At 42.0% G+C, this 27,286-nt stretch overlaps 1 protein-coding gene across 2 annotated transcripts; it reads right to left on the reverse strand.

Annotated features, from left to right (window-relative positions):
* Positions 1 to 966: 966 nt before the first annotated feature.
* On the reverse strand, positions 967 to 27,286 carry mrasa (muscle RAS oncogene homolog a). Of its 2 annotated transcripts, none has more exons than XM_060929316.1 (6): positions 26,869 to 27,286; positions 16,849 to 17,055; positions 12,056 to 12,209; positions 11,837 to 11,936; positions 8,615 to 8,694; positions 967 to 1,573 (listed from the first exon to the last, which is right to left on the reverse strand). In XM_060929316.1, exons 2-6 carry the CDS (start codon positions 17,039 to 17,041, stop codon positions 1,474 to 1,476), a joined length of 627 nt encoding a protein of 208 aa, XP_060785299.1. In that variant the 5' UTR covers positions 17,042 to 17,055; positions 26,869 to 27,286; the 3' UTR covers positions 967 to 1,473. The 2 variants fall into 2 exon arrangements, with proteins under 2 accessions (XP_060785299.1, XP_060785300.1); XM_060929317.1 differs by lacking the exon at positions 26,869 to 27,286 and adding an exon at positions 18,337 to 18,399.

Consider the following 27,286-nt stretch of genomic DNA (forward strand, 5'->3'; position numbering starts at 1 on the left):
CCTAAACACTGCCTCTGATGCTCTTGGTGATGCTGAGAAAGGACAGGTAGTTTTCCTCTGAAATGATGTTACAATCCATCACTCAGTCCTGATATAATCTCATGTCAACATCCTGCTTTTAGCCTTGAGAAAGTTTTATAGCATATACCAAGTCCAACAACAATTAAAATAAAAAAAACCCTTCAATATAATATTTGATCCCATATATTTTCACTTTCCATATTTAGATCCAACAGGCATACAGTGGCGTTGATTTAACATGTGTTAAGCATGATTCTTTACATTTGTGCACCTACTGGGTCCCTAATTCAGAGGAGTAGTGTGGCAGTATTACAGCAGCATCACTTCTGGTGGATGCTTTTATCAACTTGATTGAAGCAAAATCAAATCCAGATGCTCTCTGGCAGCTGTGAGATTTGAAATAACAATCTTCAGGGTCACTAGCATAGAACGTCAATCACTGAGCTAAGCAGAAGCGATTTATCCTTCATAACCGGACTTACTGTATTTAGATTATCCCCTTTGGACACAAGGAAAAATGCTATGGAACTTCATGCTATGGAACTTCATGTGTACAATTATACACATTATGTCCAAAGGGGTTAAAGCAAATTTAACTCACCAAAGTTAGAGACAATTTTTTAAATAAAAAAAAAATTACAATAAAAATAAACACTTCCTAACATATTTAAGCTGGTCTGATAATAAAGATGGAAAAAGGAAAATATACCCCCCTTCTCCCCAGGGTTTAGGGGCAACATATGAAAGTTGTTAGTACAGCGAAAAACTGATGTGATAAAACTGAATAAGAAATATATCCTTAATATGAGACACAGCAAGAGATAGTAAGGTCTAAAAATACAAAAGAAAAGGACGTTAATATAAAACTGAATGAGCAGCCTACATAAGTGCAACATAATCCATATCTTTTTTTTCACGGTTTACAGCCAAAGCCTTCAGCAAAGGCAGAAATGCTATCATTTTAATACGTTGACTGCATGATATGATATTTGTGCAATCTCAAATCTCAAAGTGCAAAAAGGTCCAGTCCAGTTTCAGTCACACCTGTACATTTGTGCTTAACAGTAAAGGTCATGTTGAGGAGGTATCCCAAATTCCCAACTCAGCATTGGCAATCTTCGGTGCTAACAACTGGCTTTTCTTTGGCCAAGCTACTTCATATCAGTACAGAGACGCAAAGCGATAAGGCAAAATGCTGTCCACTCCCACTGAGCGCTTGGAAGGAAGCCAACATCCTTCATGCTTGTGACAATCAAGTGACGAAAAGGACTGAATGACTGCACGCCAATAACCTCTTCTCCATTCGTCTCTGCACGTGTGCAAAACAGCTGCATCTTTGTTAACCTTAACCTTAAGAGGTCTTGTCAGCTTCTCCTTGGCCTGGCTGTTTTTTTATTTCACAGCTCTGTGAGACTGAGAAACCATTCTGTATTGAGCAGATAGAGCAGGCGGTCACAATATAATGCAGCGGAGTTTGGGAGAAGTGGCAGCTCGGTCTCCTCGCCATTTCATCTTTTTCTTTTTCTTCAGATTCCTCTCTGGGACTTGTTGCCTAACAGAGAAAGCAGGAAGTCAAAAAGGAAAAAGAAAGAAGAAGACGGGGTGGAGAGATAATGGGGTGATAGAGGGTGAGGAAACGATGGTGGTTGCAGTAAGATAAATTTCCTTTTCGGCTCTGCCAGCCATTCCTGTACTCTGGTAAACTAGTCCCTTCGACAGGAAAGAGGACATTCCAACAATGTGTAAAATTCTCTGCATAGTTATTACACAAAACGGTTACATCCATGTTTCCTGATGTCTTAGAGACTATTTTACAAGAACTTGTAATCAGTTTTTGTATTGGTATTAATTAGCATCATTTGGTTATGTCCTGTGCGCAGTGTGTCAGTTCAGTCCTCAAATCACTGGGCTTTTTCACAGTGGTCGTTTTCACAATGATGAATCTGTCCCTGTGTCAGAAATCACTCACTACTCACTATATAGTGGACTGTATAGTGAGTTCGCCATTTTGTAGCGCTGTCCGAATGTATCGTGAGAATTATTACACCTTATATAGTGGACTCATAGTATCCTACAAAGCACCGTGAAAAGTAGTGTACAACCGATGGTCACTAACCAAGCAATATATCCCATCATGCATTGCGGTCACACTGGAAAAAAAAGTGTGTTGGGGTGAACTGATGGAGGAAGAAACACATTATAAACAGACATTCAAGTACAATTAAAAATAGTAAGAGAATAGAAAATAAGCTAAAATAGAATAAGACAGATAAAATACAAGAATAAAAGTTACAGTGCGGAGCGAGGAATTAATCAAAAGCCTCAAATTTGATTTAATAAATCAAAAGGCAGCGTCAAAGAAGAAATTGTTCAGCCTTGATTTAAAAGAACTGAAAGATGCAGCGGCGGCACGGTGGTGTAGTGGTTAGCGCTGTCGCCTCACAGTAAGAAGGTCCTGGGTTTGAGCCCCGGGGCCGGCAAGGGCCTTTCTGTGTGGAGTTTGCATGTTGTCCGCGTGGGTTTCCTCCGGGTGCTCCGGTTTCCCCCACAGTCCAAAGACATGCAGGTTAGGTTAACTGGTGACTCTAAATTGAGCGTAGGTGTGAATGGTTGTCTGTGTCTATGTGTCAGCCCTGTGATGACCTGGCGACTTGTCCAGGGTGTACCCCGCCTTTTGCCCGTAGTCAGCTGGGATAGGCTCCAGCTTGCCTGCGACCCTGTAGAACAGGATAAAGCGGCTAGAGATAATGATGAGAATGAGAATGAAAGGTGCAGCAGACACAAAGTACTTTGTCTTTATTAATGTGGGCAATATGCTCAGTATAATATGGATTTATCACAAAAACACATGCATGTATTTACCGTATTAGTTTGAAAACCCACCAGCCGGCTGATCTGGCACGTTTTAATTGTGCGACAGTAATGACGTAAATAACGGCGCGGCGGAGTAGTGTCTGAAAGTGTTTTTTCCATTTTATCAATGAGCTCACTATATAGTCCTCTATATAGTAATTCCCTAGATAGTGAGTAGGGAGTAGTGAATGAGTGAATGATTTCGGACACAGCATGTTACCATTCATATTCATTTGGTCATTAAGGTGAAACGGAATCTGCAGTCTTAGGACTGTATTCAGAGCTGATTAAAGGTGATATATTATACCTCTTTTCCACAAGTTGACTCAGTTCCCTGAAGGCCTCTGCATGCTCTTGTGACAAGGCTTTCGCAGATAGCTTTTCGCAGACAGTTGTAATTTATCGTTGAGCGGGGAGTATAGGCGTGCGCGATGTTATTCACCGGCACAACGCAAGGGGGCGCGAAGTCGCTAGGAGTAGTTGGTGGGTGTGGTTAGTGGAGTGTTTATCCTCCAGTTACTTATAATGACTAGAACTTTTTTTTTTATAATGACTAGAACTGGAGTCGTATAGATGTACGTACTTCCTCGATCAACCGCTCTTCATGCTGCTCCATCTTCACTCGTGTTTTTAAAAATGCCGGTCGTGAAAACAAAACAAACCGGGAAAGTAGGGAAGCGGAAGTGCGTGTACAGCGGATGTAGAGTGGACCAATCAGAGCCCTCTTGTCTGCGACGCTGTCTGCGAGGCTTCTGCGGTGGTCACAATTTTTGGGAGGTGCGCGCAGAGCGTCTGCGAAGGTGGGGGGCTACGCAGACACTATCTGCGACACCGTCTGCGAGGACTGGGTTGTCAGCATAAATTGGCCTTGAGGTCTTAAAGAAATCTCTGTGACATGTTTTGGTCAAAGTACCACAAGGATAAAGCACCACAGCTCCCTTCTCACCCTGCCTAAACAGCCCTGTTCAAAACAGCCGATTTGAGCGTCTGTTCCTTTAAAGGGATCGTCCCGTGGATTTATCTCATCTCGTCTCATCTCATTATCTCTAGCCACTTTATCCTGTTCTACAGGGTCGCAGGCAAGCTGGAGCCTATCCCAGCTGACTACGGGCGAAAGGCGGGGTACACCCTGGACAAGTCGCCAGGTCATCACAGGGCTGACACATAGACACAGACAACCATTCACACTCACATTCACACCTACGGTCAATTTAGAGTCACCAGTTAACCTAACCTGCATGTCTTTGGACTGTGGGGGAAACCAGAGCACCCGGAGGAAACCCACGCGAACAACATGCAAACTCCACACAGAAAGGCCCTCGCCGGCCACAGGGCTCGAACCCGGACTTTCTTGCTGTGAGGCGACAGCGCTAACCACTACACCACCGTGCCGCCCCCCCGTGGATTTATTCTCAAACTTATTTTAACCAAAAGTAGTCGCAGATTTCAAAAATCAGAGTTTCATTTTTGGAGACCAAATAGTGTTAAAAGAAAAATGAATTTTCTATAAAATGTCAGATGTGCATTCTGCGGTGTTGACGTATGCGATGACATCATGTAGTGGTCACTTGGAGCAACTCAGCTGTTTATATTCTCTGTTTACATCGTAGTTTTGCTAGTTTTACAATTATTTTATGGAATTTTTCAGTTTTTAAATAAGCATGCCTCATTGTGTAGCATATAAATGCCACAATGATGCTAAAAAGAAAGCACAAGGTGGAACTAGACTGCATTTCTGCAGAGAAAATGCAAAGTGTGTTTGCTCAGCTGTAGCAGAGGCTCACTGACAGAAACTGGATTAGACATGAGACTTTGCATTTTCTCTGTGAAAGTGCAGTCTAGTTCCAGCCTGTGCTTTCTTTTTAGCATAATTGTGGCATTTATATGCTACACAATGAGGCATGCTTATTTAAAAACTGATAAATTCGGCAAAATATTTGTAAAACTATCAAAACTACGATGTAAACAGAGAATATAAACAGCCGAGTTGCTTCAAGCGACCGCAACGTGACGTCATCGCATACGTCACCACCGCAGGAAGCCATGAATTTTATAGAAAATTCATTTTTCTTGAAGACTATTTGGTCGGCGGCATGGTGGTGTAGTGGTTAGCGCTGTCGCCTCACAGCAAGAAGGTCCTGGGTTCGAGCCCCGGGGCCGGCGAGGGCCTTTCTGTGTGGAGTTTGCACGTTCTCCCCGTGTCCGCGTGGGTTTCCTCCGGGTGCTCCGGTTTCCCCCACAGTCCAAAGACATGCAGGTTAGGTTAACTGGTGACTCTAAATTGAGCGTAGGTGTGAATGAGAGTGTGAATGGTTGTCTGTGTCTATGTGTCAGCCCTGTGATGACCTGGCGACTTGTCCAGGGTGTACCCCGCCTTTCGCCCGTAGTCAGCTGGGATAGGCTCCAGCTTGCCTGCGACCCTGTAGAAGGATAAAGTGGCTAGAGATAATGAGATGAGACTATTTGGTCTCTGAAAATGAAAGTTTGATTTTTGAAATCTGCAACTACTTTTACTTAAAATAAGTTTGAGAATAAATCCGCTGGAGGATCCCTTTAAATGATAATGAGCCAGTGCTCACCCCAACCCTCTCTTTTGCCAGCCAATCAGGTAGCACTTTCCTCATGAATATTCATTCACAAATGCGGTTCTCAAACCATGAGTGGAGATACTCAGATGACAGGGATGCATAATTCTAATGTACTCCATTTATGACACAGAAAGAGGAGCCAAATCCGAACACCTTGCTGAAGCACACCTTTTCTGAACCAGGCAGCCCAAAAGAAACTGACTGGGTTGTTTTATTTCAGAGTTTATGGGTTCGTAGGCACTCCAGATTCCCAAATGTATGTTTTTCATATGTCCCCTTTAAGCATGGATCGTGAAGAGTCCAAACTGAAATGCATTGTTATTCACACCGCAGGTGTAACTATAGACGTAACTATTATTTTGAAGTTGTGCATGCAGGGTGGCTCCAGAAACAGAGACATGTGGCAGTTGTAGTTAGTTCTGACGTCGCATGATATAGGCTCAACTGAGGTCTCATCTCATCTCATTATCTCTAGCCGCTTTATCCTGTTCTACAGGGTCGCAGGCAAGCTGGAGCCTATCCCAGCTGACTACGGGCAAAAGGCGGGGTACACCCTGGACAAGTCGCCAGGTCATCACAGGGCTGACACATAGACACAGACAACCATTCACACTCACATTCACACCTACGGTCAATTTAGAGTCACCAGTTAACCTAACCTGCATAGGTGCAGTATTAAATTCAGCACCACTGTCTTGACATTTTGACGTAACCACAATATGTTGTGATGAAACTTTAGGTTTTGGGCTGTACCTATACTTAAAACAAGGAATTAAACCCAATATTAATTACATATATATGGCACTATTAATTAAGAAGTATTACACTCCCTTTTATAGTCAACGGAATTTTTTTTTATTATGTTTTTTTGCATGGGTGACAATGGATGACATCAGAGAATGATTTCGTATAGAAACCATATTTTGTATAGTTTGAGCAGCAAACTTAAGTGAACTTAACTGATGGATGCTTGGTCAGCTTCCCCCGAAACTATGGCCATGATATCTTTATAGAATTGTTTTTAATTATTATTATGTCTTTAATTAAGTGTTGCTTTTATGTATTATGTATATTTGGGGGAAAATACTACCTGATTCTTCAGTCCACATTTTCTATACCCTGGTTTTTTTACAGGCTTAAATTTTTTAAGACTTTATTCATCATATTTACATTAGAACACAGCAAAATTCTTTCTCTGCGTTTATCCCATCTGGAGACTCGAACAGTTCAGAGGTTAGGTGTTTTGCTCAAGGGTACTTCAGCCATTTTTCCCTGCTGGTCCAGAGAATTGAACCAGCAACCTTTTGGGCCGAAAGCTGCTTCTCTAACCTTTACCCCATGGCTTCCTCCAGCCTTAACCTTCATCCTACCAAGTGGGGTCCATCTGGACCCCGCACCTATATGTTTGTTTGCCATTTTAAAAATATGTGACATACTGCTTCACCGTTTTATGAATTTGTCGGAATTTATGTCTTAATTAAAACACTAAAGCACCGGAAGATCAGCTTTTTGCATTGCAAAGGCATAATTAATTTGTTACTGGGGTCCAACCGGACCCCAGAGTAAAGTTTATCTGTCTTTCATTTTATAATTGAATAGCACACTGAAAGTAACTTCTTTTATTTCTTTTATGTTCCATAATGAAACTACCAAGGCATTCCTTCTTGGGGTCTGTGTGGACCCCACTGCTGCAATAAGCACAGGCTGCAAAACAAAAGCCCTAAATTATTTTACAATTACTTTTTTGTTTTAAATTCTGTAAGAAAAGACCTAAGTTGTAATCCAGAATGTTTTACAGCTGCATGAGCTGCAAAAATCATGTATATAATGCCAATTTTTTTTGTGGCGCTATAATTTGCTACATGTATGCTAGTTATTGCAATATTATTGTAATGTTATTGCATTTATAATACATCATTGATATTCAGCCATAGTGGATTTTGTTCTTCAATAAAGTTATGTCTGTTTGCTGCATTGAATTGGTTCTTACTGCATTGATTTCAAGGTATTCCCTCCTGGGGTCCATACGGACCCCGCCTGGTAGTTTGTGTATGTAAAATTGGTGGTAGGATGAAGGTTAAGTGTGTTCTTTATGCCTTGGGCCCTTTAGTGTATTGCTGTTATTAATACAAGATGTTCTGAACAAAACTCATCTCATCTCATTATCTCTAGCCGCTTTATCCTTCTACAGGGTCGCAGGCAAGCTGGAGCCTATCCCAGCTGACTACGGGCGAAAGGCGAGGTACACCCTGGACAAGTCGCCAGGTCATCACAGGGCTGACACATAGACACAGACAACCATTCACACTCACATTCACACCTACGGTCAATTTAGACTCACCAGTTAACCTAACCTGCATGTCTTTGGACTGTGGGGGAAACCGGAGCACCCGGAGGAAACCCACGCGGACACGGGGAGAACATGCAAACTCCACACAGAAAGGCCCTCGCCGGCCCCGGGGCTCGAACCCGGACCTTCTTGCTGTGAAGCGACAGCACTAACCACTACACCACCATGCCGCCCTGAACAAAACTTATCTGGTGATTTTGTCTTTATAAGCTTTAATTTTAAAGAAAAGTATTAGGGTCCAAACGGACCCCACATGGTAAGATTAAGGTGTAAAATAGCATGGTAGGATGAGGGTTAAAGGGCAAGTGCTTGGTGTTTAAAGATGGTGTTCTAGATACTATTGAGAAAAAAAAATCCTACAAAAACATGCTTCTATTTATTAAGAAACATCTGGCAACCTTTGAGGCGTGAACTTAAGCAGCTGCATGAACAGGCACTGAATATATGTAACTTTCCTCATGTAAATATTGACATACTTTTTTATGGCCCTTTTTTATGGTACTTTTTTAATGTGTTAAAATGTTCAAAACCTTTTAACACAGTGCAACTGGTTTGTGTTCTGTAGCTGATAAAGTTCAGGAATAAAAATCCCAAGTTGCTGCAATAAAGAACTACGATGATACAAATTTGCCTGTTGTGACTTATAGTCCGAATAGTCAGATTACGGAAACAGTATTGTCCAATGTTACACTGTTGTAGGATTCAGTTCAAATATACAGTATAATAAGCTATATTCATTCATCCACACACTGCATCTGAAGCAGGACTATGATAATCACACTATTATGAACCATTTACTTACCTAATTACTCTGACCAGTTCATGAAAGGCTTTGTCCACGTTCATTGGCGGATCCTTAGCGCTTGTCTCAATGTAAGTGATCTGTTTTGTGAATGAAAGATTTAATTTTAAAAAAAAAGACTGCATGCAATTTTCATACACGATGACTCATTCCATCTATAAATAAGGCAGCTGAAAATAATGGGGCCCTTTTCGATTGGCTCATCACGTAGGCAAACAGGGCCTTAATCACAGCCTGTTTTTAGGGGTGAGTCAACACAGGAGCCTGCAATTCACCACACACACTAAAATAAGCCTCTGGTTCTGCGTCTGCCAATCCCACTGGTCTTCAGCCTCAGGGAGAAAAGCTCTCCAGATAGCTCGCTTCTTGTGCTGGTTTCATATTTGCCAAAGAATTGAGACTTCATTTGAACTTGCTCATCATTTTCTAATTAAAGACAGAAGCAGTAGCAGCTGAGCTGGAGGAGTGTTATAAAGAATGCCAAAGCATTTTAGAGATCCTGCAGTGGGTGAGCTGTGACGTGGATATTTTGGAATTCGAGTCAAAACTACTGATGAGACAGATGAATTCTGTATTCTCTATATTTGCTTTTACAGTAAATATCATTCATATTGGAGCATGGGTGCAGATCCCGGGGGGACGGGGGGACGGGGGGGGGGGGGGGGGGGGGGGGGGACATGCTCCCCCCAATTTCTGAAAAACATGAATTGTCCCCCCCCCAATAAAAATCCCCTAAATTATTCAAAATTGTACAAACAAATGTATTTTCAGACTTCACATTCTTCACAATTTAGATAGAAATGGTGGAACAAATAATGTTTGACAAATATATTTCTGACTCTGCATTCCATCTCTGCATGGTATGAGTTGCATACGGGCAAAAAAAAAAATCACTTTTGTGTCCCCCCCAATCCTGACATCAGATCTGCACCCCTGTATTGGAGTGTCCAGATAAAGAGGCAGAGAGTCTACACCTACTTAGATCAAAAGGTGCAGGCTATCTACTGGTACCTCATATAGTGAAGGCTACATCAGGGGACAGAGCCTTTTCTTGCAAAGCCCCACAGTTATGGAACAGCCTTCCAAGTAGTGTTCGGAAATCAGACACAGTCTCAGCGTTTAAGTCTAGGCTGAAAACATATCTATTTAGTCAAGCCTTTTGTTAATAGTGTTTATGAGGTAAAGGTGTAGATCTGGAGGGTCCTCAGGCATAGAGTGTTTTGGTAAACTGGGATGTATGGATGCTGTCAGTCCCCCACTCACTTGTTCACTCGAGTTTGTTGACAGTGTAATGGCTGGCTGCTTTATGTCCCGGGGCTTCCTCATGACTGTGTTACCTTCTGGCTTTCCCCTTTTAGTTATGCTGTCATAGTTAGTTTTGCCGGAGTTCTGCTTGCACTCAGTGCAAAATGTATACTGTACCTACTTATTCAGGTGACATTGGGCATACCTAACAACCTGTGTTCCCCCCCCCCCCCCCCCCCCCCCCCGTCTGTCCCTCTGAGGTACATGTCAATCCTGAGATCAAGGTGCTGACCTCTTCTGCTCCTCGGACCTGCCTGATCCATCCTGGTGCCCTATGTCTGGTTGGAGTCTCATCACATCGCTCCTGTAGAGGACGGCTCCATATGGACAGTCAAAAGTCACACTTGGAGGACGCTCTGGACACTTACAATAATGCTTTTATGGCTGAGGACTACAGTTGACTTGCTAACTTTAGGACTACAGTTGTCATGAACAGTTTTGCATTCAAGTTTCCATCAATTGAAGAGTTTATAACTTCAACGAAACTGACTTCATGTTAAAACTGTTAATGTTATAATCATGTCTGTTGTCGCCCAAATGAGGATGGTTTCCCTTTTGAGTCTGGTTCCTCTCAAGGTTTCTTCCTCATGTCGTCTGAGGGAGTTTTTCCTTGCCACCGTCGCCACAGGCTTGCTCATTGGGGATAGATTAGAGATAAAATTAGCTCATGTTTAAAGTCGTTCAAATTCTGTCAAGCTGCTTTGCGACCATGTCTATTGTTAAAAGCGCTATAGAAATAAACTTGACTTGACTTGAGAGTCGAGCGTGCCTGTAATTTGTGCTCGCAAAAGAAAATTCTTTCACAGTTTCATTAATGTCCCCTCGCATGATTTACATTAACAAACAAGTGTTGCCAGGCAAAACAAACCTCACCCGGCAGCAATTATTTTATACCTATATGTTGATAATGGAAATATTTCTCAATCATCAGCAGTCAGGTTATAGTCCTATGAAAATCCATGGCCTTGAGTCTGACATTTCAAAGCCATTCAAGGTGCCAAATGAAACCCCATATGGCACTTCCTATAAGCTGATAATGGTAAATATCTGTCTACCATTAACCGTTTTCAAGTTACAGCCTTCTGAAAATCTGTGACCTTGAGTTTGACCTTTCAAAGTCAAAGATCATGGTGCCAAATGAAAGCCCATATGGCACTTCCTAGAAGTTGATAATGGTAAATAACTGTCTACTATCAACTGTTTTCAAGTTACAGCCCTCTGAAAATCCATGACCTTAAGTTTGACCTTTCAGGGTCACTCAAAGTCAAAGATCATGGTCCCAAATGAAAGGCCATATGGGAGTTCCTATATGCTCATAATAGTAAACATCTGTCTATCGGCAACCATTTTTGAGTTCTAATGGAAAATATGTTATTTTGACCGAAAGGTTGACCTTTCCGGTGACCTTGACTTTCACCTTGACCCGATTAGCCCCTAAATTTAATCGGGTAATCTATGGACCATTGCCCACCTATCCGAAAAATTTGAAGTCAATCGGTGCAACCGTCTAGACGCTAGATTGTTAACAGACAGACACACAAACAAACAAACAAACCGCACTGATTACAATACCTCACCCCGTTTACTCTGTCGCGGGCGAGGTAATCATTAACTTCAGCTTTAACACACCAGGCGTGGCACAATGGCGCAATAGATAGCAGTGTCACATGACCAAGATAAAGTGGTCACTGAGAGTGAGTGAAAGTGTCAGAGCTTTCCTTCAAGTTTTCCATGTTTCTGTCTTATTAACTTCAAGACAAAGTGGGAATGACTGTTTATAGGTGATATAAGCGATAACAAGAACTAACTTGTGGACCTTCGTCATCTTCTGATGTAACTATAAAGAGTTAAATGGTTAAACTATAAAATTAAAGGTCAGAAAAAAAAAGATGACGTTAAATGTATGTTCAAACCTACATTGTGTTTGGCAGCCATCTCACAGCCCTGTTCATTCGTCACCTTCCTCAAATGAACCAAGTCCACTTTATTCGCTACAAGGATCATGGGAAAGGACTCTCTGTCAGAAAGAAAACAGGACAGAAGGTTTAACAACATGAAATTAAAACCACAAGCTGTGAGATGCTCTACTTTCAGGTGTAAAGGTCTCGGTGGAGAAGAGACAAGCAGCAAGCTCACCGATCCTTCACCCTAAGGATGAGCTGGTGAAATCGGTCCACATGCTCGAAGCTGGCTTTGTCTGTGACGGAGAACACAATGAGGAAGCCGTCGCCTGTCCTCATATACTGCTCACGCATGGCACTGAACTCCTCCTGGCCTGCTGTGTCCAGTACTGAAAAAAAAGAATGCAGCGGCACACTGGGTCATAGGATAGATCTTATCTTTTTTTTTTTTTTATTGCTTTATTGGGCATGACTTCTCACATCAAATTACAAAAATACAAAAATAAATGAGCAAAAAAATAAATAAATTAATTAAAAATTAAAAAAAATAACTGACAAGAAAGCCACCCAAAGGGGTCGGCACGAACGGGACCCGAAAGTACCCATGCGAGGCACCGCCCAAATAATTAAAACTATGTATAAATGAATAAACACAATTAAGATAAGCTAAAAAAGGACAATTAACATGATACAGATATTAAACTCTAACGATGACAAGGGCACGATCTCACAAACGACCAAGTGCACGGCCGATCGACATCGAAAGTGTTTTCCAGAAGGTGGAACAAGGTTTGCCTGACGTAGGTTTGAAAAGAGGTCGGAGTAGAAAAACAGATTTTAGGGGCATAGTTACAAGTAGAGTTCCACAGTTTGACAATTCTATTAAAATAGGAAGCCTGAAAAGTAGACGTTTTGCAGGAAGGAGTCTTCAAATTTATTCAAATCATACAGTATAGAGGAAACAGTAAAATCCTGTTGTGTTGTTTCGAGTCGTTCTACAATAATTTTGATTGAAACTGAGTTAGGATTCGAAATACACATTTGTTTTATCTTGGGCCACAACAACCAGGTTAACACTTAGTACAGCTCGCTTGTGTTTGCACTTGCACTGCTAATAGCTAACATGAAGCCTGTGACGTAGCATGTAATGCCCAGGTCAGATGGCAGAAAGATGCGTGCTGCGACCTGCGATCAGGCGGACGCAGGCGTTTTGCATCAAATCCTTTGTTGTGGTCAGACGTACCGTATTGCAAGACGCAGAGTTTTTGAGCTGAATCTTGTCACGAGCCAGCCGGGAACATCTAGGTCCTTATCTGATCTTTCACCCCATTCCCTGGTTTTCCCCGAGCTTTCCCCATGCTGCGGCCAGCACACCTGTCTCTCATCAGCTCATCCATAACTCTATATTATACCACTCAGATATTCATTCAGCACTGGATTGTCGTTGCCTCAGGATATGGTTTTTCACCCCCTTTCCCCCCCCTGGTTTTTGTATTCTATTATTTTGTTACTTTGCTGTGTGCTGTGGAGTATTTCGCGTTTCTGTGGATATATTTTATTGAGACTGTGAACGTGTTGTTTTCCCGACGCAGAAGTGCTTTGAACTTTTGAACTTCTGAACTATGTTCTTTGAACTGAGAGCTCTTTCCCGTTGCGGGGCTGCATTTCTGGACTCCGTCGTGCTTTTTTCCTTTAGCGCTTGTTTGGCAGCTGATCTCTAATCTCCGTTTTTTTTTTTACCTAATTACCCGTTCCTGTATTTCTCCTGTCGGCTCCTCCCCTCTACTCCTCTGCCATCTGGATTAAGACCTGCCTCTACATGCATCAACCTGCTATTCGCACTAATTGGAAGTGAATCGCAGCTGAAATACGAACGTGATCCACTTGCGTCAACCTGCCTCTACTAAAGACCCTCTGCAACACTCTGGCATCATCTGCGTTGTCGCGCGTTGACGCAAGACCAGTCTTGTATCTACAGTACCTGCGATTTTGTTATCGCAGGTAGACGCAAGTAGTTGAAAACTAGTTGCAGCCTGCCATCTGACCTGGGCAGAACCCGAACAACAAACTTTAGAAAACAACTAGGTCAAGAAAGTTTTAGATATCTAGATGTATGATGGGGCGGCACAGTGGTGTAGTGGTTAGCGCTGTCGCCTCACAGCAAGAAGGTCCTGGGTTCGAGCCCCGGGGCCGGCGAGGGCCTTTCTGTGTGGAGTTTGCATGTTCTCCCCGTGTCCGCGTGGGTTTCCTCCGGGTGCTCCGGTTTCCCCCACAGTCCAAAGACATGCAGGTTAGGTTAACTGGTGACTCTAAATTGACCGTAGGTGTGAATGTGAGTGTGAATGGTTGTCTGTGTCTATGTGTCAGCCCTGTGATGACCTGGCGACTTGTCCAGGGTGTACCCCGCCTTTCGCCCGTAGTCAGCTGGGATAGGCTCCAGCTTGCCTGCGACCCTGTAGAAGGATAAAGCGGCTAGAGATAATGAGATGAGATGTATGATGATGGTGCCGTTGGAGAGTGTGTGTAGCAGTACGGTTAGCTTGCACTGCTAACAAAGCTAATACAAAGCCTGGCATATAACATATATTACAAAGCAAATGTCCATACCTTTTCCACTTGTTTAAAAGATTACAATTGATTTTAAGTATGTTTTAAATACAAATAAATTGTGTACTGTAACAAATGTTGTGCTCTAAGCTACAGATTGTGTGCAAATTGTGCGCTCTTTAGGCCACTACGCTTTCTCATCGGAGCTGAAAAAAGTTGGATACACACCAGTAGAGCTCGCTCCATGCCCACAAGAAATAAATTACAAGCAACACGAGTGACTCGTTGAACTCCAGTGTGAACGTAGGGTTAGGGGTGCAACAGCTGCTTTCTGGTAGTTCTGGGATTTAAAATAAATAATTTCCCAGTCACATTTTAAAAGGCACTGACCAGTAACCTTTTAAACTCCCACTCAGAGGGGCCACACTTATTTACTCTCATAATTACACACCTTTCTTAGTAGTTTTTACTGTAGTAAATAAATAATCCACAATACACTGTTCAGAAAAAGGTTCTGAATCTAAAACTTCAAACCCTATGTAGAAGTCTTAAAGTTCATTGTAGAGCCTTACAACAAATTGTTTCTCTATCACAAGGACTCCAAAAGAACCCTTTGAAGAACCCTCAAAGAACATAGAACTAAAGTGAAGCTGCTGCTGTGACATGTTGTCCTTTTAAGTTAATATTTTTAGCACAGGCTTATTCAAACTAGACAGCTGAAGATAAAAAAAAAAGACCCAGTCTTTTTACAGTCTTTAACTGTCCAGTTTGGGTGAGTCCGTGCCCATGATAGCCTCAGATTCTTGTTCTTGGCTGAAAGAACTAGAACCTGATGTGGTCTTCTGCTATTGTAGCTCATCCACCTCAAGGTTTGATGTGTTGAGCATTCTGAGATGCTTTTCTGCTCACCACAGTTGTAAAGAGTGATTATTTGAGTTCCTATAGACTTCCTGTCAGTTTAGACCAGTCTGGTCATTCTCCTCTGATCTCTCTCATGAACAAGGTGTTTCAGCCTGCAGACCCTCTGCATACAGGATGATTTTGTTTTCACACCATTCAGTGGAACCTCGAGAGACTGTTTTGTGAGAAAATCCCAGGAGATTAGCAGTTTCTGATATACTCAAACCAGCCCACCAACAACTGTCCGACAGTTAAAGTCACACAGATCATTGTGATCTCTTGATGTATTGTGCTGCTGCCACATGATTGGCTGATTGGATAGCTGCAAAAATGAGCAAGTGTGCAGGCGTTCCTATTAAAGCGGATGGTGAGTGTACGCCAATTGGAATTGGAATTATGTGGTAAACAAACGAGATTGTCAATGACTGCGTAGCTCACTCTGGCCCCGTCTAGTCCAGAAAGAACAATCTAAAGTGGGCCACTTTGCGCAATAAATGTTGCAAGCTATATACAGTACATACAAACTATATCTAGAAGCTATATACACCCTAGGAATACCTACCTGTTTGCCAGAAAGAATCCAAAACGGCGAGAAATTGACCGAGAAGAAGCGATTTTTGTTGAACTGCTCATTAAGGCTTAATTAGTCCATAACTTCATTAATAATTGTAATTAAGCAAATCTGGGTAGACGTTATATGCACCCTATGTGCTCCTACCTTCATGCCTGAAAGAATCAAAATCGGTGAAGAATCGAGGGAGAAGAAGAGATTTGTGTTGAAACTGCTCATTAGGGCTTAATTACTCCATATCTTCATTATTAATTGCAATTATGCAAATTTGGGAAGAAGCCATATGCACCCCAGGCAGACCAACCTTCCTGCCAAAAATAATAAAAATCTATGAAGAATTGAAAAAGAAGACGCGATTTTCATGAAATGTGGGCGACGCTGGATGGACACCGGACGACAGACGGACAACGGACAGCACATGATGGCATAAGCTCAACGTCTGTCGGCCGGATGAGCTAAAAAGCGTTTAAAAAAGTTTTATATTTTAGATTCTTCACAGTAGCCAGCATTTACCTTGATGACGCTTTGCAAGCTATTGGCATTATCTTAACCAGCTTCATGAGGTAGTCACCTGGAATGCTTTTCAATTAACAGGTGCCTCGTCAAAAGTTAATTAGTGAAATTTCTTGTCTTCTTAATATGTCTGAGATCAAACAGCAAACAGTAAATAATAAAAATACAGTAAATAGCCCTATTCCACAACCGTAGTAATCCATATGTCAAGAACCACTCAACTAAGTAAAGACAAACGACGTCCATCATTAATTTAAGACATGACGTGACTTTTAATTCATAAAAATAAAGAAAAACCATTGAATTAGAAGGTGTGTCCAAACTTTTGACTGGTACTATACATTAGTAGCTATAACACCAGGCCTACACTGGATCTGTCGCACCAGTGTGTAGGCTCAGGCTAATATAACTGAATAAAAAAAGAAAAAAGCAACATACATATCAAGGGTTATTATACGGTTATACGATAATTAATTTTGAAGCGTTGGCAATCTTACCGTCCAGAATTGCCCATTGGCCATCGATCTCAGTGTGCTTCAGGTAGGAGTCCTCGATGGTCGGGTCGTAGTCAGGCACAAAGATTTTCTGGAAGAACTGGATGGTGAGGGCGCTCTTTCCCACACCACCGTCGCCCACCACCACCAGCTTGTAGGTGGGGAGGTTGTCGCTAGGCACAGCACTGGTCGCCATAGCAACAGCTAGACCTGCGAGACAGTGGGCAAGAATACATTGCTACTAGACTGCGTCTTGGTGATGGAAGGAGGTATGAGAACTTTCCTCAAATAAGTTTTAAAGACACATTTGAGGTTTTTCCATTTGAAGAAGAGCTACAACAATTGTGGTCCTGTAGTCCCACGGACTGTGGTTTGGTTTTATGTTGTCTCCTCTCGGCAGGCTGCTCCAGTGAATGTTTTTAAGCTTTTTAAGGAGCGTTCTCATGTGAGCTTGTTGTTTTTTCACTCAGCATGGGTTTGCTTTTGTGTATTTGATACCAATATGAAGCTAAAAGTCTGTAAAAAAAATTTAATTCACTTGTTTTTAATCATTTAAGATTTAATGACAATGGTGAAAGTGTCTAAGTGTGAATGATGCAAGCCATACAAAAAAAAAAAAGAAATATAACTGGTACAAAAAGCAATGACTGCATTGATTATGAATAAAACTTGAAAAGGCGTTCTGCCTTCTGACCGGATATTTGCAGTCGGCACAACTGAGCCAACACAGCTAAAGAATTACAGATGTGGAGATGGGATCTGGAGCAGCTGTGCAGTAGTAGTTCTTCAAGTCTGACTCCCCTGATGGCAATAATAGCTCGGATCTCTACTGCTCTCTGTCATTTAAAGTGGGATTTTCCATTGCTGGAATGAAGAAATCATACAAACTTCCCACTACATAGTTATGGCTTAGACAATCTTTTAATGTCAGACAGAAAGGCTAAAATGTTTTGTAGACAGGTCCAAAAAACTTCTAGATGCCTCCAGGTCTTACCGGTAAAACTTGAGTAAATGTACATTTTTTTTTCAAGTATTTATCTAGTATAGTATATATTTATCAAGTTTTTCTCTTGTTCCACTTTTTATACCAAGTACCCTAGACATTATGCTACGACAACACAGTATTTATATTTCATCACCAGCGTAATTACTATGTCACTATCACTGAAATGAAAGCACCAAAATCCAGCGACTGATTATCGGAGGTTTACTTAAAAAAATGACTTACTCACATCTCAAACTGTTTTGACTTGTACTTTAAATACATATCCTCCACGTCAAGTCAAAATGCAACAAATGAATAAGTCTATACTTACAAATTCCACTGGTAAACACATACTACAGGCAGTCTGAAACATCCAGGTTCATACTTTCATACACAAAAACATCCAACATGTACTGTACAATACACCTTAACAACATGCTCATGTCAAAGTGCCACTTCTTTTTTCAATTCCATGTCAAAATCTGTTCGTTTCATTTTATTCTTACCAAAAAAGGAGGCAGGTCTGTCGGTTGAAGTGATCACTGACCCACTAACACACTCTTGACAGCAGCTGTGACTGGAGAAAAGTCTCCACCCCAGAGTGTGAATATGAACTGCTCCGGGAGGAAACGCCTGTCAGCGGGTGATGGCTGGCCCTTCCCGCACTGCACAATATGAGGAAACACTGTGTTTCCTTCCTTCCTAATTCCACTTCACATTCACCTTACTTCGTGAGGGAATCGGAAAGACGTCTCACTCTCACAGGCATCCAAGACAGGGACCGATGAACTGAAACCCAGCGTTCTCGCGCCGAGCAAAATGTCTTGCAAAATGAAGAGACTTTGAAGCAAAGTGATTCAAAATCTACCATAGGTGTTTGGCTTTTATTTATTGGTCAAACCTATCTGTAATTAAACATGTAATACTTTTTTTATGTAGTTAAAGAAAGGTCAGAGTTTCCAGTATTGCAATTATATATGTGTCAGACCAGGAAAACCCGATGTCAGTGTAGCTGAATTCTGAAGAAAATGAGTTTACCTCTCAATAATATACTTTGGAAACAACATGGATTTTTTTACAGTACTTTCTAATCTTGCCTTCATGTCTGTCTTCAGAGATCATGCCAGATAATGAGTCAGTATGACAAAGGAAAACTTGGATTTGTATGGAATTAGGAATGAGTTTTCCACACTCATTCTCAAATAAGACTGACACAATGCGCACAACTTACATCTGAAAAACAACAAGAGTGCTCTGAGAGCACAATATCCCCCGCTGGCAACTACGCCATAACTGGTAAAATGTGACTGAATTGAACGAAATTACAATATGCGTATTACCAACATATAACAAAGAATCCTGTCAAGTTTCGTGAAATTCCTCCAAAAATTGTGAGAGGAGTTGATTTCAGAAGGTGAGTACAGACGGATGGACGGACATCGCCAAGATATAATCCCCCTTCAGGCCTTTCAGCCAGCAGGGAATAAAAATTGTGAGGGAAGTTGATTTCAGAAAGCAAGCACACCTTGATGAAATTGCCAAAGTACAAGTTTGTTAATAGTCAAGGGCATAACTCTGGTAAAATTTGCCCAAATTAAACGAAATTTCAATATGTGTATAACTGTCATATAACAAAGTCTTTTGCCAAGTTTGGTGAAATTCCTCCACAAATTGTGAGAGGAGTTGATTTCAGAAGAACGTACACCCTCAGGAAATTGTCAAAGTACAAGTTACGTAATCAAAGGTCAAAACTCTGGTCAAATTTTCACAAACAAAATTAAATTGCAGTATGCGTATTACCATCAAGGCCTTTTGCCAAACTTCGAGAAATTCGTCCAAAAATTGTGAGAGGAGTTGATGTCAGAAGGCGAGCACACCTTCATGAAACTGTGAAAGTACAAGGTTGTATATTCAGCCACAACTCTGGTAAAATGCGACCAAATTGAACAAAATAACAATATGCGTAGTATCAACATATAACAAGGCCTTTTGCCAAGTTTGGTGAAATTCCTCCATAAATTGTGAGAGGAGTTGATTTCAGAAGGAAAACATACACTCATGAAATTGTCAAAGTATAATAAGTTTGTTAATCAAGGGCTGTAACTCTGGTAAAATGCGACCGAATTTAACAAAATTACAATATGCGTAGTACTGATATATGACAAAGAATCCTGCCAAGTTTCGTGAAATTCCTCTTAAAATTGTGAGAGGAGTTGATTTCAGAAGGTGAGCACCCTTCCTGGGATGGATGGATGGATGGATGGATGGATGGATGGATGGATGGATGGACGGATGGACGGACGGACATCGCCACGACATAATCCCCCTTTGGGCCTTTTGGCCAGCAGGGGATAACGATATTGCTTGCAAATTGGAAAGAAGTAGAAACTTCTTTCGAAAGACCAACACATGCCAGCCAATTGCATCTTTTCAAACTGCTGCATCACAGGGCAGTGTAACACATTCCACCAAAAGTGCTATCTACCCTCTTCTACGTACATAAGTTTACAGACGCCCATGAGTTACTAGGATTGCTATGATTGACAGGAGATAGAAAGTATGCCATCTCTCCTCTCCCATTCAAACAGCATGGCTAATTTTGCTCTCTTGTCTCCTTTACTGTGGGACTGTTGGGATTCAGCCACCCATAAGCATAATGCATGGTTTATATCCATCAGTGTTGTAAGACAGCGCCCTCTCTTAGTGATGAATTCATTTATCCACACAGTCGAGCCATGGAATGTGATTCTGCGGCTGAATACATTTTCCAAAAGCAATGCATTAACAGTGGCGTTGTGAGGAGTAAATGACTTGTAAGTGACACCGAGATGCAATTCATGCATGCTGTGCCTAGTTTGGCTGTGTGTGTTGTCTGAATTGCAACACAAAGATCAGTGTTAAGCATCACACTCTCACACTCACGAGCACTCTCTCTACAAGATAAGCCGATCTTAACTTACTGGGCGGGCCTGACATATTTTCCGATCTGGTTCAGTGATGTATTTTGTGCCACGAATATGTATGACTTTGAATGACACAACTCAAAGCATGCACTTGAACCTAAGACACAAATCAATGCGCCAAAACCCCAACAATCCAGACATAACTGTTTAACCTTCATCCTACCAAGTGGGGTCCATCTGGACCCCGCACCTATATGTTTGTTTGCCATTTTAAAAATATGTGACATACTGCCTCACCGTTTTATGAATTTGTCGGAATTTATGTCTTAATTAAAACACTAAAGCACCGGAAGATCAGCTTTTTGCATTGCGAAGGTATAATTAATTTGTTACTGGGGTCCAACCAGACCCCAGAGTAAACTTTATCTGTCTTTCATTTTATAATTGAATAGCACACTGAAAGTAACTTCTTTTATTTCTTTTATGTTCCATAATGAAACTACCAAGGCATTCCTTCTTGGGGTCTGTGTGGACCCCACTGCTGCAATAAGCACAGGCTGCAAAACAAAAGCCCTAAATTATTTTACAATTACTTTTTTGTTTTAAATTCTGTAAGAAAAGACCTAAGTTGTAATCCAGAATGTTTTACAGCTGCATGAGCTGCAAAAATCATGTATATAATGCCAATTTTTTTTTGTGGTGCTATAATTTGCTACATGTATGCTAGTTATTGCAATATTATTGCAATGTTATTGCATTTATAATACATCATTGATATTCAGCCATAGTGGATTTTGTTCTTCAATAAAGTTATGTCTGTTTGCTGCATTGAATTGGTTCTTACTGCATTGATTTCAAGGTATTCCCTCCTGGGGTCCATACGGACCCCGCCTGGTAGTTTGTGTATGTAAAATTGGCTGGTAGGATGAAGGTTAAGTGTGTTCTTTATGCCTTGGGCCCTTTAGTGTGTTGCTGTTATTAATACAAGATGTTCTGAACAAAACTTATCTGGTGATTTTGTCTTTATAAGCTTTAATTTTAAAGAAAAGTATTGGGGTCCAAACGGACCCCACATGGTAAGATTAAGGTGTAAAATAGCATGGTAGGATGAGGGTTAAACATTTTCAAGAATCTGGAGCATACTCGGAGGTTTTGTTTGACAATGCTATGATTGGAGCGTAACCAACATGGATTTCATCATACATGTATGAATCATAGTTCGAAATATCTGAGCAAAACTATATCTGGATTCTGAGGTATGTCGCACAGTGAATGTAAGAGACTAGACTCTGTGAGAGTGTTAGTATGGGATCAAAATCAAGTACCAGCTAATGCCAGGGAGCTCCCATATCGTTAACATATCAAAATCCATTTGAAAAAGACAACAGTGAAGCATTACAGACTGGACTGCACTGCTGACCAAAATGATTTGTCTTTCATCTGGCACATCTGGTAAACATGATCCCAGCACAATATAAACCTTTAGTGATTGGATCGCTTGTATCTTTCCAAGACTACAATAATGATTAAAGGAAACCCCATGCTGAAACGCATGAAATGTCTTTACACCGACATACTTTGATGGGTTTTGTGGTTCTGATGCTAATTTGATGGTTGAAGCTGTATTTTTGATTATTCCTGTGAGAAGTTAATGGTCAAGTTCTGCTCTGATGTCACAGGAGGACAGTGCTAGTGCAGATACAATGGCATTTAGAAGAAGAAGAAGAAGAAACTTTTATTTGTCACATGCACACTTCAAGCACAGAGAAATTCATCCTCTGCATTTAACCCATCTGAAGCAGTGAACACACGCACACAAACCCAGAGCAGTGGGCAGCTATACTACAGTGCCCAGGGAGCAGTCAGGGGTTCGGTACCTTGCTCAAGGGCACTTCAGTCCAAGGCCGCCCCACGTTAACCTAACTGCATGTCTTTGGACTGTGGGGGAAACCGGAGCACCCGGAGGAAACCCACGCAGACACAGGAAGAACATGCAAACTCCATACAGAAAGGCCCTCGCCGGCCACGGGGCTCGAACCCAGAACCTTCTTGCTGTGAGGTGACAGTGCTAACCACTACACCTAATTAGCATTTTTTTAAAATATATTCGGGCGGCACGGTGGTGTAGCGGTTAGTGATTAGTGGTTTTCACCGATTTAGGCTAATCAGTGAAAACTTTTCAGCAATCTCAAACATAAGGGACAACAGGCAGGTTTTGCTGTTAGCTCCTAAACATAAACACACTTCTGTCCACACTCATCAATTTCCTGTGATTTTCGATGTCGTATTACTGAAAAATCCGACGTAGAAGTCGTGGACACGTCAGACCCCAAGCTTCAGAATGCAATGCAGCTATACAGCACAATTGAACTGTTATGGCTAGTTCGCAATCTGTGAGATGATAAGTCCAGTAGCATTGGTGATATGACTACGAAAGTTGAAGCTTTAGAGCCTTATCTGTTTGAGCAGTGTGTACAGATGACAAGGAAGAGATTAAAGCACCGCTGCATCGCTCTCTTTAGGTAGAGATGAACTTCCACTTGTGCCTAGATCAGCAAATAGATGAACATCATTGTGGATAATATAAGAAACCTTTAACCAAAGGGAATTTTTTTTGTATAATTCAAGATAGCATCTCATCTCATTATCTCTAGCCGCTTTATCCTTCTACAGGGTCACAGGCAAGCTGGAGCCTATCCCAGCTGACTACGGGCGAAAGGCGGGGTACACCCTGGACAAGTCGCCAGGTCATCACAGGGCTGACACATATGCTGCGTTCATGTGCTATGGGAATTATGGTAAATACCAAACGCCGACATGGAAAGCACATATGAACGCCCCCTCTTGTGGTATTTTCCACTGGGCAACTCGTAGAAAATTTTGATACACGAGTTGCCGAGATGAGATGAACTTTAACCTTTTCAACATGGCGGCGAGCGGTACAAGACACTTGAATGTTAAGCACTATACGCTACTAAAGGTTTTTTTTTACTAGTACTAGTGGGTAGTTTTTGTGTCTATGCAATGTTGCGTCATTAACAAGTGTAATATAATACGCTAGAAATCTGTTTCCTTTAAAAATGTGTTGTTATGGTTTGTTTTTACCTATCCAGAGCAGACGCTATTGCTAACGATAGCTAACTAACTATTGCTAACTTGAATCTGGTCCACCATCTTTAATTTGTCAACAACAACAAAAGCATGTGAACACAACACACTGGTAAATACCACTTCCCAAATGGAAAATATCTTCTTCCCATAGCACATGAATGCAGCAATAGACACAGACAACCATTCACACTCACGGTCAATTTAGAGTCACCAGTTAACCTAACCTGCATGTCTTTGGACTGTGGGGGAAACCGGAGCACCCGGAGGAAACCCACACGGACAACATGCAAACTCCACACAGAAAGGCCCTCGCCGGCCCCGGGGCTCGAACCCAGGACCTTCTTGCTGTGAGGCGACAGCGCTAACCACTACACCACCGTGCCGCCTCAAGATAGCATATTGATTATAAATCAGCATGGTGGTATAGTGGCTAGCACTGTTGACTCACAGCAAGAATGCTCTGGGTTCAAGCCCAGTGGCCTTTTTGTGTGGAGTTTGCATGTTCGCCCCGTGTCTGTGTGGGTTTCCTCCGGGTGACAAATATGTGCGATTAGGTTAACATGGAGCAGCTATGGGCTGAAGTTGGGCTGAAGTGTTCTTGAGCAAGGCTCCTAACCCCCAACTGCTCCCTGGGCGCTGTAGCATAGCTTCCCACTGGTCTGGGTATGTGTGTGTACACGTGTGTGTTCACTGCTTCAGGTGGGTTAACCCTTTGGTGACTGACCCCTTGAAAATGGTTCCTCCAGGAACGATGACGTTTCAGTTGTCAAGACAACGGAAAAACTAAAATACAAAAACAGAAAGATACGTCACAATGCTCTTGTGCACAAAACAAAATGCTCTTGTATTTGTATTTTAGTTTTTCCATTGTCTTGACAACTGAAATGTCATGGTTCCTGGAGGAACCATTTTCAAGGGGTCAGTCACCAAAGGGTAACACAGAGAGGAATTTCACAAGTGTACGTGTGATAAATAAAATTGTTGTTGTTCTTCTTTTTCTTCTAAATATTGATTTGCATGTCATTCAGGGTGGAGGGGTTTTTTTTCTTTAAAAATAATAGATTATTCAAACTTCTTTGACCATTCAGATGCTCTGGTTTTAAAGATTAGACTCCTTTGTGAGGTATAATAAGGAACAACCACTTCATCAAGCTACGAGCTGATGTGTCACCGCACTGAGTGATCATCAGACATGACAACAATACTTCTTTTGTACAACATGACCACATCTCACATTTGAGCTGTTCTGCACATTTTAAGAACTGAATGCTGCGTTGTATTTCCCTGAAGAATCAACATCTGTCTTCACTGTCATGTACGAGCATTATTATTATTATTCATCTCATCTCATTATCTCTAGCCGCTTTATCCTGTTCTGCAGGGTCGCAGGCAAGCTGGAGCCTATCCCAGCTGACTACGGGCGAAAGGCGGGGTACACCCTGGACAAGCCGCCAGGTCATCACAGGGCTGACACACCATGACAACCATTCACACTCACGGCCAATTTAGAGTCACCAGTTAACCCAACCTGCATGTCTTTGGACTGTAGGGGAAACCGGAGCACCCGGAGGAAACCCACGTGGACACGGGGAGAACATGCAAACTCCACACAGAAAGGCCTTCGCCGGCCCCGGGGCTCGAACCCAGGACCTTCTCGCTGTGAGGTGACAGCGCTAACCACTACACCACTGTGTCTCCCCTTTATTATTATTAGTAGTAGTAGTAGTATTTCCCAGTGGGCGGCACGGTGGTGTAGTGGTTAGCACTGTCGCCTCACAGCAAGAAGATCCTGGGTTTGAGCCCCGTGGCCGGCGAGGGCCTTTCTGTGTGGAGTTTGCATGTTCTCCCCGTGTCCGCGTGGGTTTCCTCCGGGTGCTCCGGTTTCCCCCACAGTCCAAAGACATGCAGGCTAGGTTAACCCTTTGGTGACTGACCCCTTGAAAATGGTTCCTCCAGGAACCATGACATTTCAGTTGTCAAGACAATGGAAAAACTAAAATACAAGAGCATTTTGTTTTGTGCACAAGAGCATTGTGACGTATCTTTCTGTTTTTGTATTTTAGTTTTTCCGTTGTCTTGACAACTGAAATGTCATCGTTCCTGCAGGAACCATTTTCAAGGGGTCAGTCACCAAAGGGTTAACTGGTGACTCTAAATTGACCGTAGGTGTGAATGTGAGTGTGAATGGTTGTCTGTGTCTATGTGTCAGCCCTGTGATGACCTGGCGACTTGTCCAGGGTGTACCCCGCCTTTCGCCCGTAGTCAGCTGGGATAGGCTCCAGCTTGCCTGCGACCCTGTAGAAGGATAAAGCGGCTAGAGATAATGAGATGAGATGAGTATTTCCCAGTCTTCTTTGAGTGGTTTTCACCCAAAATGTCGAAAACTAGCACTCTGCTCCTTGGCTGCCTTCTCAAAAGTTTCCATTCAGTCTGGGTTGCCAGATTGTGACTCACAATTGTGGACGTTATTCAACCAATTGATGGCTTGATGGATAGGGTCCAAATATTTAGCTGTTATATATGGAGTGATCGTTAGGGAATGTTATTAGGAAGTTTAGATTTATTTTACAGGTTGAGAATATACAGTAGTTAGAATCAGATCTATTAATCTGGCAACCCTGAATGTGGGTATGATGGGAGACTCTCACAGGAGCAGCTGGTGTAAGGTTTACAAGAAAGAAAGAAAGAAAAGCAAAAAGATATGTGTCCTGTCTGACATTGATTGATAAACTATATGTTGGACAAGCAGGCTGTGCCTTTCTATACTGTTTACCGCACATTTTTAGTGTTTATTTAGATGTATGTATGTATTTATTTATTTATTTATTTATATCTGATCTGACAGCTGCATGCCAAAGAGTAGAGAGCCGGAAACAGACACTCCTTCAAGTTTCAAGCTGATCTCTCTCTCTCTCTCTCTCTCTCTCTCACACACACACACACACACACGTCTGTCTGTCTGTCTGTCTGTCCATCCCTAATAGTCCTGTTAGTCGAAACAAGCTTTCTGATCAGAGAACTTACCAGAGATCTTGCCTTGTTGAGAAGGGCTGTGTTCCAATCCCTTCCCCACATGCCCTTAATCTCAGTGTAGACGTTGTTTATTCAACAGGTTCTCCTTTACACTCGAGAGCACCCAGCACTGTCTCCTTCTCCTCCTCCTCCTCCTTCTTCTTCTCCTTCTTCTTCCGCTCTCGTCAAATTACTCTGCAACAAATCTTCACATCGCAACTGCAGATGCTATAAATAGAAAAAGACAGAATGGGCTGGACGACACAACGCTCCACTTTTCTGCGAAATTACAGAACAGTTTCCGCTCTGCTCTTTTCTTTCTACATCCTTCAAACACAAGCTACAGTGTAATTACTGTGTACAAGCTACAAGCTACAAGCTAGCTCTTCCCCCGACAGTGGTGTTCACCAGATGTTCCAGCTTTCCCCGC

The sequence above is a fragment of the Neoarius graeffei genome, chromosome 9 (genome assembly GCF_027579695.1).
Source record: "Neoarius graeffei isolate fNeoGra1 chromosome 9, fNeoGra1.pri, whole genome shotgun sequence".
NCBI lineage: Eukaryota > Metazoa > Chordata > Actinopteri > Siluriformes > Ariidae > Neoarius > Neoarius graeffei.

Excerpts from the sequence above, each read along its gene's own strand:
- mrasa (XM_060929316.1), bottom strand. The coding sequence starts at position 17,041 with ATGGCGACCAGTGCTGTGCCTAGCGACAACCTCCCCACCTACAAGCTG. Across the intron at positions 12,210-16,848 it reads CCAATGGGCAATTCTGGACG|TACTGGACACAGCAGGCCAG; the intron begins GTAAGATTGCCA and ends CTTTTTTTTCAG. Across the intron at positions 11,937-12,055 it reads ATCCTTAGGGTGAAGGATCG|AGAGTCCTTTCCCATGATCC; the intron begins GTGAGCTTGCTG and ends TCTTTCTGACAG.